The sequence below is a fragment of the Gorilla gorilla genome, chromosome 9 (genome assembly GCF_029281585.2).
Source record: "Gorilla gorilla gorilla isolate KB3781 chromosome 9, NHGRI_mGorGor1-v2.1_pri, whole genome shotgun sequence".
Lineage (NCBI taxonomy): Eukaryota > Metazoa > Chordata > Mammalia > Primates > Hominidae > Gorilla > Gorilla gorilla.
This window is the reverse complement of record NC_073233.2, coordinates 10,682,958-10,698,108: the sequence shown is the minus strand read 5'-3', so window position 1 is coordinate 10,698,108 and position 15,151 is coordinate 10,682,958. Positions and strand designations below refer to the sequence as shown.

Below are 15,151 nucleotides of genomic sequence, written 5' to 3'. Positions count from 1 at the left end.
CTAAACTCAATATTGGACCAAATGGATCTAATAGACCTTTTTATTATTTATTTTTGAGACACAGTCTGCCTCTGTCACCCAGGCTGGAGTGCAGCGGCGTGGTCTCAACTCACTGCAAAGTCCACCTCCCAGGCTCAAGCAATTCTCATGCCTCAGCCTCCCAAGTAGCTGGGATTACTATTACAATTTTATGAGACGGCAATTAGAAAAAAGTGTCTAAAAAGGCTCCATAACTGGGGATTGATGAAAAAATGGAGAAATACTGGACTAGAGTGAAGAGAAATAAGAAACACTGAGGCATCTGCTAGTAAACATTGTGAACTCTAAGGAGAAAGAGAAAAATCTTACAAACATCCAGTTAAAAAGAACATATTTCCAGCTTCATCCATGTCCTTACAAAGGACATGAACTCATCCTTTTTTATGGCTGCATAGTATTCCATGGTGTATATGTGCCACATTTCCTTAATCCAGTCTATCATTGATGGACATTTGGGTTGGCTCGAAGTCTTTGCTATTGTGAATAGCAATAAACATACGTGTGCATGTGCCTTTACAGCAGCCTGATTTATAATCCTTTGGGTATATATATACCCAGTAATGGGATGGCTGGGTCACATGGTATTTCTAGTTCCATCATGCAAACTATCGCAAGAACAAAAAACCAAACACCACAGGTTCTCACTCATAGGTGGGAATTGAACAATGAGAACACTTGGACACAGGAAGGGGAACATCACACACCGGAGCCTGTCATGGGGTGGGCGGGGGGTGCAGAGGGAAAGCATCAGGAGATATACCTAATGTAAATGATGAGTTAACAGGTGCTGCACACCAACATGGCACATGTATACATGTGTAACGAACCTGCACGTTGTGCACATGCACCCTAGAACTCAAGTATAATAAATATATATATATTTTTAAAAAGAGCATATTATCTACAGGAGAAGAATGATGCTGGAATTAGACTTTTTATCTCCAACGCTGGAACGGACAGTAGCATAGCAGTTAAGGACTACTGAGAGGAAGGACTACAGCCCAGCAATCCTGTACCCAGCCGAGATGTGGCCCCTCTGTCAGGGTGAAGGAAAGATACACAGCAATTCAGTATATCTCCTGTGTCCCCCACAGAGAAACCTACTTGAGAGAAGACTTTCCAAACTTTATCACTTATGTGAACCTGCACACCAATTCATGGAAATGTAAAGGAAAGAACACAAATCTCTGGGCTTCAGCACTAGAGTTTGTGATTCAGTGGTTTGCGGTCTCAATTTTCATTTTTTACACGTTCCCAATTAATGCTAATGCTGCTAGTCTGGGAACACACTTTGAGAAACTTTCAGGTGTTTACTAACTTGTTTGTTTGTTTGTTTGGTTGGTTGGTTGGTTGTTTGTTTTGAGATGGAGTTTCACTCTTCTCGCCCAGGCTGGAGTGCAATGGCATGATCTCTGCTCACTGCAACCTCCACTTCCTGGATTCAAACAATTCTCCTTCCTCAGCCCTCCAGAGTAGCCAGAATTACAGGCATCCACCACCACGCCCGGAACATTTTTTGTATTTCTTTAGTAGAGACAGGCTTTCACCATGTTGGCCAGGCTGGTCTCGAACTCTGGACCTCAGGTGATCCACCAGCCTCAGCCTCCCAAAGTGCTGGGATTACAGGCATGAGCCACCGCGCCCAAAACGATGACTTCAATTGAAATGCTGTATAATAAAATTAATTTTATCATAGGCTAATTGATATGAGCAAGAGTCACAAAAACATCACCAAACTTCTAAATAAAGATTCAACACAGAGTAGTAAACTTAGAAATAAATGCGAGCTATACATACAATTAAGAAAGCCTAATAAAACCTAGTAAGATTATTATTCACCCAATTTTTGGTGAGTCAGTGAGTGATGGCGGTCGTTGTTGTGGTAAGTTAAATCAAGGAATAAATGCTTGCAGAGAAAAAATTGTAAGGAGCACCTCCTACTACTACACAGTTAAAAAATCAATAATGACAGACATGGCAGGCTGGCTGATCTATTTTGTACTTTCATCGTTATTGTCTTGCATTTGTATGATTACCACGTTTTATGAATTTTTATTTTTCAATAATTTGTATTCATTCATTCATTTTCCAACCTGCTGATTCCAGTTCAGAGTGGCAGGTGGCTGGAACCTATTGTCAGCTCAAGGTGTGAGGCAGGAACCAACGCTGGACAGGACCCCATCCGGGGCTCAGGGCAAACCCCCATACTGGGACCATAGAGATGTCAGTTCATCTAATGTGCACATCTTTGGGATGTGGGAGGAAACAAGAGTATCCAGAGAAAAACCACAAAGACATGGGGAGAATATGCAAACCCCACACAGACATTGGCCTGCCAGAAGTCAATTTTTTAAGTTAATATTATTAAAAAATGATATTATTTGATGCTGGACACAGTGGCTCATGCCTGTAATCCCAGCACTTTGGGAGACCAAAGCGGGTGGATCACTTGAGCCCAGGAATTTGAGACCAGCCTGGGTAACATGGTGAAACCCCATCCTCAACAACAACAACAAAAAATTAGCCAGGCATGGTGGTACACTCCTGTAGCTCCAGCTACTCAGGAGGCTGAGGTGGGAGGATTGATTGAGCCCAGGAGTTTGAGGCTGCAGTGAGCCATGATGGCACCACTGCATTCCAGCCAGGGTGACAGAGCAAAACTGTGTCTCAAAAAAGAAAAAAAAAAAAAAAAGATGTTATTTGAGAACCTGCTGTATTTGCCATGTAAGAATCACCTTAAGAGGGACACAGAAAAATTCAATATGTTGCTTTATAGACAGATTTTGTCCCTGCATCAAGGACAAAAGTCATGTCTCTGATCTGATTTATATTGAAATAAATGTGAGCTATACATACATTTAAGAAGGATTAATAAAAACAAGTAAAATTGGGTCGGGTGAGGTGGCTCATACCAGTAATCTCAGCACTTTGGGAGGCCAAAGCGGGCAGATCACTTGAGGTCGGAAGTACAAAACCAGCCTCACCAACATGGTGAAATCCCATCTCTACAAAAAATACAAACATTAACCGGGTGTGGTGCCGCGTGCCTGTAGTCTTCAGCTACTTGAGAGGCTGACAGGAGAATCCCTTGAACCGCGGAGGCAGAGGTTGCAGTGAGTCGATGTTGTGCCACTGCACTCCAGCCTAGGTGACAGAGCGAGACTCCTCAAAAAAAAAAAAATAATCATTTACCCAATATTTGGTAAATCAGTGAGCAACAGCAAACAGAGCTCACCTATAAATCAACCCTGACTGGGTGGGGCCACCTTTGTGGAGAGTTACTGAATTAGGAATTTAATCATTTTGATGGTTCTTGTAATTACTGAGCAGTCCATTATCATAATCTAATCAATCTAAAAGTGACCTGATTATCTTATTTTTTGAAACCCCATTCATAACTTTAAAATCTTGTTTATTTTCTTGATAAATTATACAACTACAAAAAAAATTCTAGACATTGCATTTAGGTATAGAAAAACTCAAACACAGCCGTACTTGGAGGCAGACGACTGCATCAATTCCTGCATTCTCTGAAGAATCATTATGATTTCAGTAATATCAAAAGCAGAAAATGTTGTGTTGAATAACTCTTAAAATACCATAAGCAGATATGTTGTTGAGAATGGGATTTTTTTTGTATTGGTGAAAAATGTTGTGAATTTCTGGACAAAACTATATACAATGGTCCTGTGATTTATGCAATTGCATTTCTCGAACATTATGAAAATTAAAACAAGCAACAACACTTGTAATTGATCATTAAATAAGGTGCAGCCTTGGACATTGTCAACATGTTTATCATCCAATTTCATGTCTGAAGGTCACTGGAGAGTCCTATGACATGCTTGCAGGTAGCTTAATGGTCTTGGCCATTGTCAATAGCAGCCCCCATTCACTAGGAGAACCACCAGAGCAAACTCCAGATTTTAAATGAATCCGGACTGGGTGGTGCCACCTTTGTTGAGAGTTACTGCTTTAGGTAATTTAATCATCTTGATTGTTCTTGTGATGAGTTAGGAGACGATTATCACAACCTAATCAATCCAGAAGTCATGAAGTCTCCACCCACTAATTAAGGTGACTCAATATAAACCTGCCTCCTGTGCCTCCACATTAGCTCATTTGGAAGACCTGGGTATAGGTGGTCGTCTCCTTGGCTCAGAGCCCCTGCAGCAGCTGAGGTGCCTGTGTCTCTCTGGTTCCCAGTGGCCGCCATCATGCTCTCCTCCCCACTCAGGGTGGCTGTGGTGTGCGTGAGCAATGTCAACAGGAGCATGGAGGCCCACAGCATCCTCAGGAGAAAAGGGCTAAGTGTCCGGTCTTTTGGAACTGAATCTCATGTGAGGCTACCAGGACCAAGACCCAATCGTCCTGTAGTTTATGATTTTGCAACAACATATAAGGAGATGTACAACGACCTCCTCAGGAAAGATAGAGAACGCTACACCCGCAACGGAATCTTACACATCTTGGAAAGAAATGAGAGAATCAAGGCCGGTCCAGAAAGATTTCAGGAGTGCACTGATTTCTTTGATGTCATCTTCACCTGTGAGGAGAGTGTCTATGACACAGTGGTGGAAGATCTGTGTTCCAGAGAACAGCACACCTTTCAGCCAGTGCACGTGATCAACATGGACATCCAAGATACCCTGGAAGATGCCACCCTGGGAGCTTTCCTCATCTGTGAGATTTGCCAGTGCCTGCAGCAGTCAGACGACATGGAAGACGATCTGGAGGAGCTGCTGTTGCAAATGGAGGAGAAGGCAGGAAAAAGCTTTCTTCACACCGTCTGCTTCTACTGAAGATCTGGGCTGGCTTTGTCCCCTTCCTCAGTAAGAACTTAGGCATGGGACTTTAGTCCGGATTTATTGTGAGAAGCATCTGCAAAGACCTTCCACTCAGTACTGTTTGTATTACTTTTGTACACATCACCTGGAAAGAGACTATTACCAAGAAAACGTTTTATGGGAAATGAGAAGGACTAACGTTTTTAAAAGCACGAAAAATGCTTGGCATTGTTCTAGGTGCATTACATGGGATAACTAATTTAATGCTTATATCATTCTACAAGGAAGCTAGCCCACCATGATGCCATTTTCCAGATGAGCAAACTGAGCTGATAATGGACTGCTGGAAAAATGATTTGGTTAAGGGTATTCAGCAGATAAATAACATTGTATAGATAAGCACCTTTTAAATAAACTTCCTTTTCTCAATTTGAGTGGTTTATTTTTAATTTTTGAATTTTTTAAGTTAGTTGAGACCAGTGGAGTGTGGTATGTTAACTTAAATGCTGTTCTTCTTTAATAAGAGTATAATATTACATGTTTGAACAGATAAATGTTTTTACATATAGATTATACCTTTTTTACTAATGCTCACTTTAATAGGTAAAATCCAAGTTGGATAATGAACTACATATTATTGTAAAATTTGGAATTATCTGCTCAAATCATAGGTCATCAAATTAAATGAAATAAAAAATGTAAATAAAAAGTATATTCTTATTTCTGTTTGGGGGATGCATTTCAAGCCAGTAAGCGACATGCTTTTGTTTAAACGTTATGAATTACACAGAAAAAAAAGGGATCTTTCATAGTGAAAATTTTATTAGGTTTAAAATGTTCATTGGTATGAACATTGAGAACATCAGGTCATAAACCTAATGATGTTTTCAAGGAGAAACAATTGAAACACTTTTTCGTAATCCTTCGTAGTGGCACTAAACCATGTTTACTAATAGGAGAAAAATAGATCAGAAGTAGTTGTTCATAGTTAAATTAATTTACATGTTATCTATTGAACTAGACTTACTATGGCAACCTAAAATAACAGCAGAGATTAGCTCTCTAAATGAGTTTATTTGAATGAAGAACTGGAATCAGGAATACACGGGGAATAACAAGTCACAGGTGTATCCTGAGAGGTTAGGGTAAGGGGAAACTTTTAAAGGCAAAAAGAAGTCCACAGAAGCTGCTTTGAAATAAATTTATTGGTCACAGAAGCTCATTGCAGGAGTCGGCATTAGCTTATTGGTGGAGACAGCCATTGCTAGGCATGTGTTCTTGCGAGAACATTTTATCTGGAATGCTGCAGTCTTGAAGATAATGCAGTTATAGAAATATGTGTGGCCATGCAGAATGAGCAAAGTGTGTAAGACCTGCTGATGGTGTAAAGCATGTAGGATGTGCCATAATCTCTCGTGGGTTTTAGAGAGTCCTTGTGATAGTTCTTATCTCAAATACACAAGCATGGGCTCCCCTCCTTCATGACCTTCCAGCTCCACTTCATCAGCCTTCTCCACTGTGAATTTACCCTTTTTCCCATTTTCCATGCTGGACTGTTTAGAAAAAGTCCCTATGCGCAGCCCACATTTAAGGAGTGGGGACTTGTGCCCTACTTCCTTGTGGGTGGATTATCCATGTAAATTATATGGACTTACTCCTCACAGATGTGTCCTTTCTCCCCCTCATTAATGTATTTATTCAATTATTTCTTCATAGCAGTATGGAATCTTGGATATTTATTTTTCTATGTGGGCTTGCAATTCGATCCTGCTTTGTTTTGTTGCTCAAACTGTTTCTCTTTTGGCCATCGCAAGCACTTTCAGTTGCCTCCTGGGCCCTTTCATGTGCCCCATCGTGGTGTTTGTTTGGTTTTACTTCATTTTTCGTGGAAAAGGAAACACTCTGGCATTATGAGATGCCCCAGGTTCATCTTATATATTTCCAGCCTCAGAATCAACCATTTCTCCAAATAATCCTGTTTGCATTACTGGAGGACGATGAGAGTAATCAAAATCAAGTGTGATTGATGCTACTAAGGTACCAGTGTTTTCTGTCCTTCCTCCTTCGGCTACATTTAAATTTTTTCCCTTTGTCTTAATTTTCAGTTTGATTGTGAGGCATCTACATACAACTTTCTTTGTTTTTAAGCCTCCTTGAAGTTCTGTGAGCTTTTCCAATCTGTAATATTTTAGCTTTTTACCTAATTTGAATAATTTCACAATTATTGCCTCAAAAACAAAAATCAGTCCCATTCTTTCTCTCATTTCATTTTGAGACCCAAACTACACATCTGTTAGACCTTTTGATGTTGTTCCTCCAGTACCTGAGGATCTCTTTCTTGTCTTTTTTGTTCTTTTTTTCTCACTTCTTCAGTTGGATAATTCTGCTGATAGACCTTATGGTTAATTTTTAGAAGTAGGATTACTGTGGTCAAAGAGACGTATAGGCCAGAAACAGTGGCTCATGCCTATAATCCCAGCACCTTGAGAGGCTGAGGCAGGAGAATCGCCTTGAGGCCAGGAGTTCAAGACCAGCCTGAGCAACATAGTGAAGCCCTATCTCTACAAAAACATAAAAAATAGAAATTAGCGAAGTGTGGTGGCACACACCTGAGTCCTAGCTACTTATAAGGCTACTTGGAAGACAGAGTAAACATGTTTTTACATTTATTAGATATTCAAGATGCCCTCCATAGAGCTTGTAACACTTTTCATTACGACGGGCAAACATGCCTTTTCCCTCACAAACTTGCCAGCAGGGTATAGTGTCAAGCTTTTGAACATTTGTCAGTCTGATAGTTTATCAGGTATGGTTGCACATCTGTTAACACAGCTGCCAGCCGTTCTCTCTGCTGAACACGCGTGCCATTCCCCCATCATGATGTGCAGTCTATTACCCATCCCCTTCTATCCAGGGACATTGCCTTACGACTCGCTTCAACCAACAGACTGAGCTTGAAGTATTACATTCTCTGCTTCATGGATTAGACTTGTGTAAAACCACAAACAAGCCACATGGTGATTACACAATCCAGGTCAGACCTTGGGGTAGATCGGACATGGGGCCGGGAGCTGTGGCTCACACCAGTAATCCAAAATAGAAAAATTAACCAAGTGTGGTGCTGTGCACCTGTACTCCCAGCTACTTGGGAGGCTGAGGCAGGAGAATTGCTTGAACATGGGAGGCGGATGTTGCAGTGAGTGAGCCAAGATCGCACCACTGCACTCCAGCCTGGGCAACAGAGCGAGACTCTGTCTCAAAAAAGAAGAAGGAGGAGGAGGCTGGCCCTCTCCCTCTCCCTCTCCACGGTCTCCCTCTCCCTCTCCAAGGTCTCCCTCTCCCTCTCCGTCTCCACGGTCTCCCTCTGATGCCAAGCTGAGGCTGGACTGTACTGCCGCCATCTCGGCTCACTGCAACCTCCCTGCCTGATTCTCCTGCCTCAGCCTGCCGAGTGCCTGGGATTGCAGGCTCGGGCCGCCATGACTGACTGGTTTTTGTATTTTTCGGTGGAGAAGGGGTTTCGCCCTGTTGGCCGGGCTGGTCTCCAGCTCCTGACCGCGAGTGATCTGCCCGCCTCGGCCTCCCGAGGTGCCGGGATTGCGGATGGAGTGTCAATCACTCAGTGCTCAATGGTGCCCAGGCTGGAGTGCAGTGGCGTGATCTCTGCTCGCTACAACCTCCACCTCCCAGCCGCCTGCCTTGGCCTCCCAAAGTGCCGAGATTGCAGCCTCCGCCCGGCAGCCGCCCCGTCAGGGAAGTGAGGAGTGTCTCTGCCTGGCCGCCCATCGTCTGGGATGTGAGGAGCCCCTCTGCCCAGCCGCCCAATCTGAGATGTGAAGAGCGCCTCTGCCCGGCCGCGATCCCGTCTGGAAGGTGAGGGGCGCCTCTGCCCGGCTGCCCCGTCTGGGAAGTGAGGATCGTCTCTGCCCGGCCGCCCAGTCTGAGATGTGAAGAATGCCTCTGCCCGGCCGCCACCCAGTCTGGGAACTGAGGAGTGTCTCTGCCCGGCCGCCCAGTCTGGGAAGTGAGGAGCGTTTCTTCCCGGCAGCCATTCAGTCTGGGAAGTGGGGAGCGCCTCTGCCCGGCCGTGACCTCGTCTGGGAACTGAGGAGTGTCTCTGCCCGACCGTCTGGGAGGTGAGGAGTGTCTCTGACCCGCCGCCCGATCTGGGAAGTAAGGAGCCCCTCCGCCCAGCTGCCGCCCCGCCTGGGAGGGAGGTGGGGGGCAGCCCCCGCCTGGCAGCCGCCCCGTCTGGGAGGTAGGGGGCGCCTCTGCCCGGCTGCGCCGTCTGGGAAGTAAGGAGCCCCTCTGCCTGGCCGCCCAATCTGAGATGTGAAGAGCGCCTCTGCCCGGCCACAACCCCGTCTGGAAGGTGAGGGGCGCCTCTGCCTGGCTGCCCCGTCTGGGAAGTGAGGAGCATCTCTGCCCGGCCGCCCATCGTCTGAGATATGGGGAGCACCTCTGCCCAGCCGTGACCTTGTCTGGGAACTGAGGAATGTCTCTGCCTGACCGCCACCCCGTCTAGGAGGGGAGGAGTGTCTGTGCTCTGTCGCCCCGTCTGAGAAGTAAGGAGCCCCTCTGCCCAGCAGCCGCCCCGCCTGGGAGGGAGGTGGGGGGCAGCCGCCGCCCGGCCGCCACCCCACCTGGGAAGTGAGGAGCGTCTCTGCCCGGCCGCCCAGTCTGGGAAGTGAGGAGCGTCCCTGCCCGGCCGCCCAGTCTGGGAGGTGAGGAGCGTCTCTGCCCGGCCGCCCAGTCTGGGAGGTGAGGAGCGTCTCTGCCCCGCCGCCCATCGTCTGAGATATGCGGAGCGCCTCTGCCCGGCGGCGACCTCGTCTGGGAACTGAGGAGTGTCTCTGCCCGACCGCCACCCCGTATGGGAGGTGAGGAGCGTCTCTGCCCGGCCGCCATCCGGTCTGGGAAGTGAGGAGCGTCTCTGCCCGGCCACCACCCCGTCTGGGAGGTGTGCTCAACAGCTCATTGGGAATGGGCCATGATGACGATGGCAGTTTTGTCAAATAGAAAGGGGGGAAATGTGGGGAAAAGAAAGAGAAATCAGATTGTTGTGGTGTCTGTGTAGAAAGAAGTAGACATAGGAGACTCCATTTTGTTCTGTACTAAGAAAAATTCTTCTGCCTTGGGATGATGTTAATCTATAACCTTACCCCCAACCCTGTGCTCTCTGAAACATGTGCTGTGTCCACTCAGGGTTAAATGGATTAAGGGCGGTGCAAGATGTGCTTTGTTAAACAGATGCTTGAAGGCAGCATGCTCGTTAAGAGTCATCACCACTCCCTAATCTCAAGTACCCAGGGACACAAACACTGAGGAAGGCCACAGGGTCCTCTGCCTAGGAAAACCACAGACCCTTGTTCACAGGTTTATCTGCTGACCTTCCCTCCACTATTGTCCTATGACCCTGCCAAATCCCCCTCTCTGAGAAACACCCAAGAATGATCAATAAATACTAAAAAAAAAAAAAAAAAGAAGAAGGAGAAGATTGGACGTCGGAAGTGAGGAGGGAGAGGAAGTAAAAGAGAGGAAATAAAACAATTACTAATAAAGCTGTTAACGTACTTATAATGTTAAGTTTTTTATGAAACAAAGTATTTCCCTCATTTTTTGAGTGTTTTGTTAGTCTTCTTATGGTAATTTTAAAACGGAAGAAAAAACACACATACACAAATACAGAAAACCAAACAAAAATAAAGGAGTTGATTAAGAAATTATTATAAGGCATACATCATGTGATCAAGAGATAGAAATTTGTCAGAAACACCTACAGCAATGTTCATTTGACTGGTCCTTATCACAATATCCTTCTTTCTGGCATAACTCACTTTTATAGTTAAGATTCATCTTCAAATCTTCCTGAAATTTGTATCCAAATGTCATTTTTCATCTTCAATAACCATGTGAACACCCATTTGCCTCTTTCTCTGGCTACTTCCTCAAGAAATCATTGTATTTTCATTACAGCAAATCTAAATCTTTCTTTCCCACTCTACATAGTATATAGTCAGATATGCGAGGTCACCTTTACGACTTCCAATCAGAGCTCCCCTCCCTCTACCCAATAAACCAATACTAGAGGTGTTCAACAACCTAGAGAGTCTTCTTACCATCTCTGCCCAACATATAATCGTGCCCCATACTTCCCACACCCTGGATTTTTAGTGATAATATTAGCTCTCACTTCTCATGCTTCCTCACACCCAGCTACTGCCACAGTTCTTAGCAATTCCAGCATCCACACAGATTATCCACCCAGCACCCTCAACACTCTCACTTCTTCTCCAATTGCACTTGTCTACACCCCACCAGAGATACCCATGGTCATAGTCATCAAGAACCTCACCACTAGACCAAAATCTGAAACAGTCATGCCCCAACTATAAGACCACATCTTTCCATTCACTTTTGCTTCTTTATTTAAACTATAAGGGCTGTTTGACCATGCATTGTGCCACAACCCATGGATTCCAGCCCACTCCCTGCTTATTCACCCTTTCTGCTCCAAAACCAGGTTTCATGGTTTATCACTATAATTACACCCTTTCAAACTCCCGAAGCATTTCTGCACCTTGCTCTTCTGTCACATTTGCATTGTCCATGTCCAAACAGACAGAAAAGACAAACTCAACCACCTTGTCATGTTTTTCCAAATGGATTGGCTGGAGAAAGTAGTATCTATGGGACAGTCTCACTTTTATCTTCAGAAGAGCTCTCACAAAAACCTACACTCAGGTTTGTATTCCCATATTTTAAAACAATTATCTATGCCAAATATCCTCACCCCATCCCCAATCATGATCCTGAATGCCCACTGCCAGCTGATGGCCTTATCTTAAGCCACATTGACAGAATAGAGAGAAACGATCAGTGAGGAAACACCTCACTGCCCTACCACCCAAACTTTCACTTATATATTTGGACCCAGCCACCCTTAAAGTCAGAAATCTGAGAGTGATTCCAAAGTCCTCCTTTTCTCATCAAGAAGTCTCTCATGTCAGCTCTAACATCCCTCTCCAATGTGTCCATTCTTCTGCCTTTTGACAGACACTCCCCTCCCCCAAGCTTCCAACCTCTCCTCTGCGAACTACTGTACCAGCTGGGTTCCCCACTTCCAGTTGCCTCCTGCTACCTACACTGCAAGAGGAAAAAGAATATTTTCTTAAAACTTTGAAAGTTTCTGATACCAAAAATGTGAAAGTTGTTACTACCAAGATGAAGTCCACTGTCGTCAGATCCAGGTGAAGTGGAGCTGGAGGGTCATGACGGAGGGGAGCCCATGCCTGTATATCTCAGATAAGAGCTATCACGACTCCCTAAAACCCACAAGAGGTTATGGCACATCCTACATGCTTTACCCCACCAGCAGGTCTTACACACTTTGCTCATTCTGCATGTTCACACATATTTCTGTAACTGCATTATATTCAAGACTGCAGCATTCCAGATAAAATGTTCTCGCAAGAACACATGCCTAGCAATGGCTGTCTCCACCAATAAGCTAACGCCAACTCCTTCAGTCAGCTTCTGTGACCAATAAACTTGGTTTTAAAGTAGTTTCTGTGGAATTCTTTTTGCCTTTAAAAGTTTCCCCTTACCCCAAGCTCTCAGGATGCACCTACAACTTCTTATACCTGGTGCATTCCTGTTTACAATCCTTCGTTTAAATAAACTCATTCTCTTTTGAAAGCTCATCTCTGCTGTTATTTTAGGTCGCCATAATAAGCCTAATTCAATAGATAACATGTAAACTAATTCAACTCTGAACAACTACTTCTGATCTATTTTTTCTCCTATTAGTGAATATGTTTTAGTGCCACTACCAAGGATTATGGAAAGTGTTTCTCTTGTTTCTCCATGAAAACAACATTAGGTTTATCACCTGATGTTCTCAATGCTCAAATCAATAAACATTTTAAATTTAATACAATTTGAATCTCTCAATATGAGAGATGGCTTATTTCAGTGTAATCTATAAGCCTTAAATAAAAACATGTGGCTTAGTGGTGTGAAATCCATCCCCCAACATAAATAAGAATATACTTTTTTTAAAACTTTTTATTTGATTGTATTTGGTGACCTATTATTTGAGTAGGTAATTCCAAATTTTACAATCATCTGTGGTTTGTTATCCAACTTGGGTTCTTTTTTTCAGTGTAATTCCTAAGGTTTAAACAAAAGCATGTCGCTTAGTGGCTTGAAATGCATCCCCCAAACAGAAATAAGAATATACTTTTTATTTACATTTTTTATTTCATTTAATTTGATGACCTATGATTTGAGCAGATAATTCCAAATTTTACAATAATATGTAGTTCATTATCCAACTTGGATTTTACCTATTAAAGTGAGCATTAGTAAAAAAGATATAATCTATATGTAAAAACATTTATGTGTTCAAACATGTAATATTATACTCTTATTAAAGAAGAACAACATTTAAGTTAACATACCACACTCCATTGGTCTCAACTAACTTAAAAAATTTAAGAATTAATAAAAAAACCACTCAAACTGAGAAAAGGAAGTTTATTTAAAAGGTGCTTATCTATACAATGTTATTTATCTGCTGAATACCCTTAAACAAATCATTTTTCCAGCAGTCCATTATCAGCTCGGTTTGCTCATCTGGAAAATGGCATCATGGTGGGCTAGCTTCCTTGTAGAATGATTTAAGTATTAAATTAGTTATCCCATGTAATGCACCTAGAACAATGCCAAGCATTTTTCAGTGCTTTTAAAAATGTTAGTCCTTCTCATTTCCCATAAAATATTTTCTTGGTAATAGTCTCTTTCCAGGTGATGTGTACAAAAGTAATACAAACAGTACTGAGTGGAAGGTCTTTGCAGATGCTTCTCACAATAAATCCGGACTAAAGTCTCATGCCTAAGTTCTTACTGAGGAAGGGGACAAAGCCAGCCCAGATCTTCAGTAGAAGCAGACGGTGTGAAGAAAGCTTTTTCCTGCCTTCTCCTCCATTTGCAACAGCAGCTCCTCCAGATCGTCTTCCATGTCGTCTGACTGCTGCAGGCACTGGCAAATCTCACAGATGAGGAAAGCTCCCAGGGTGGCATCTTCCAGGGTATCTTGGATGTCCATGTTGATCACGTGCACAGGCTGAAAGGTGTGCTGTTCTCTGGAACACAGATCTTCCACCACTGTGTCATAGACACTCTCCTCACAGGTGAAGATGACATCAAAGAAATCAGTGCACTCCTGAAATCTTTCTGGACCGGGCTTGATTCTCTCATTTCTTCCCAAGATGTGTAAGATTCCGTTGCGGGTGTAGCATTCTCTATCTTTCCTGAGGAGGTCATTGTACATCTCCTTATATGTTGTTGCAAAATCATAAACTACAGGACGATTGGGTCTTGGTCCTGGTAGCCTCACATGAGATTCAGTTCCAAAAGACCGGACACTTAGCCCTTTTCTCCTGAGGATGCTGTGGGCCTCCATGCTCCTGTTGACATTGCTCACGCACACCACAGCCACCCTGAGTGGGGAGGAGAGCATGATGGCGGCCACTGGGAACCAAAGAGACACAGGCACCTCAGCTGCTGCAGGGACTCGGAGCCAAGGAGACGACCACCTATACCCAGGTCTTCCAAATGAGCTAATGTGGAGGCACAGGAGGCAGGTTTATATTGAGTCACCTTAATTAGGGGGTGGAGACTTCATGACTTCTGGATTGATTAGGTTGTGATAATCGTCTCCTAACTCATCACAAGAACAATCAAGATGATTAAATTACCTAAAGCAGTAACTCTCAACAAAGGTGGCACCACCCAGTCTGGATTCATTGAAAATCTGGAGTTTGCTCTGGTGGTTCTCCTAGTGAATGGGGGCTGCTATTGACAATGGCCAAGACAATTAAGGTACCTGCAAGCATGTCATAGGACTCTCCAGTGACCTTCAGACATGAAATTGGATGATAAACATGTTGACAATGTCCAAGGCTGCACCCTATTTAATGATCAGTTACAAGTGTTGTTGCTTGTTTTAATTTTCATAATGTTCGAGAAATGCAATTGCATAAATCACAGGACCATTGTATATAGTTTTGTCCAGAAATTCACAACATTTTTCACCAATACAAAAAAAATCCCATTCTCAACAACATATCTGCTTATGGTATTTTAAGAGTTATTCAACACAACATTTTCTGCATTTGATATTATTGAAATCATAATGATTCTCCAGAGAAGGCAGTAATTGCTGCAAGCCTCTGCCTACTTTAATATGCCTTCAAGTACAGTTGTGTCTTAGTTTTCTGTACTGAAGTACAATGTTTAGAATTATTTTTCTTTAAAAGTTT

At 43.5% G+C, this 15,151-nt stretch overlaps 2 protein-coding genes across 2 annotated transcripts; one reads left to right on the top strand and one right to left on the bottom strand.

Moving 5' to 3' along the window:
- The first annotated feature begins 4,256 nt into the window (after window positions 1-4,256).
- LOC101131398 (RNA polymerase II subunit A C-terminal domain phosphatase SSU72 like protein 4-like) lies at window positions 4,257-4,872 on the top strand. Its single transcript, XM_055355240.2, has one exon. It carries the CDS (start codon window positions 4,257-4,259, stop codon window positions 4,839-4,841), a length of 585 nt encoding a protein of 194 aa, XP_055211215.2. The 3' UTR covers window positions 4,842-4,872.
- Window positions 4,873-13,668: 8,796 nt separating this feature from the next.
- LOC115932622 (RNA polymerase II subunit A C-terminal domain phosphatase SSU72 like protein 2) lies at window positions 13,669-14,349 on the bottom strand. Its single transcript, XM_055355234.2, has one exon. The coding sequence runs from the start codon at window positions 14,347-14,349 to the stop codon at window positions 13,765-13,767; it is 585 nt and encodes a 194-aa protein (XP_055211209.2). The 3' UTR covers window positions 13,669-13,764.
- Window positions 14,350-15,151: the final 802 nt, after the last annotated feature.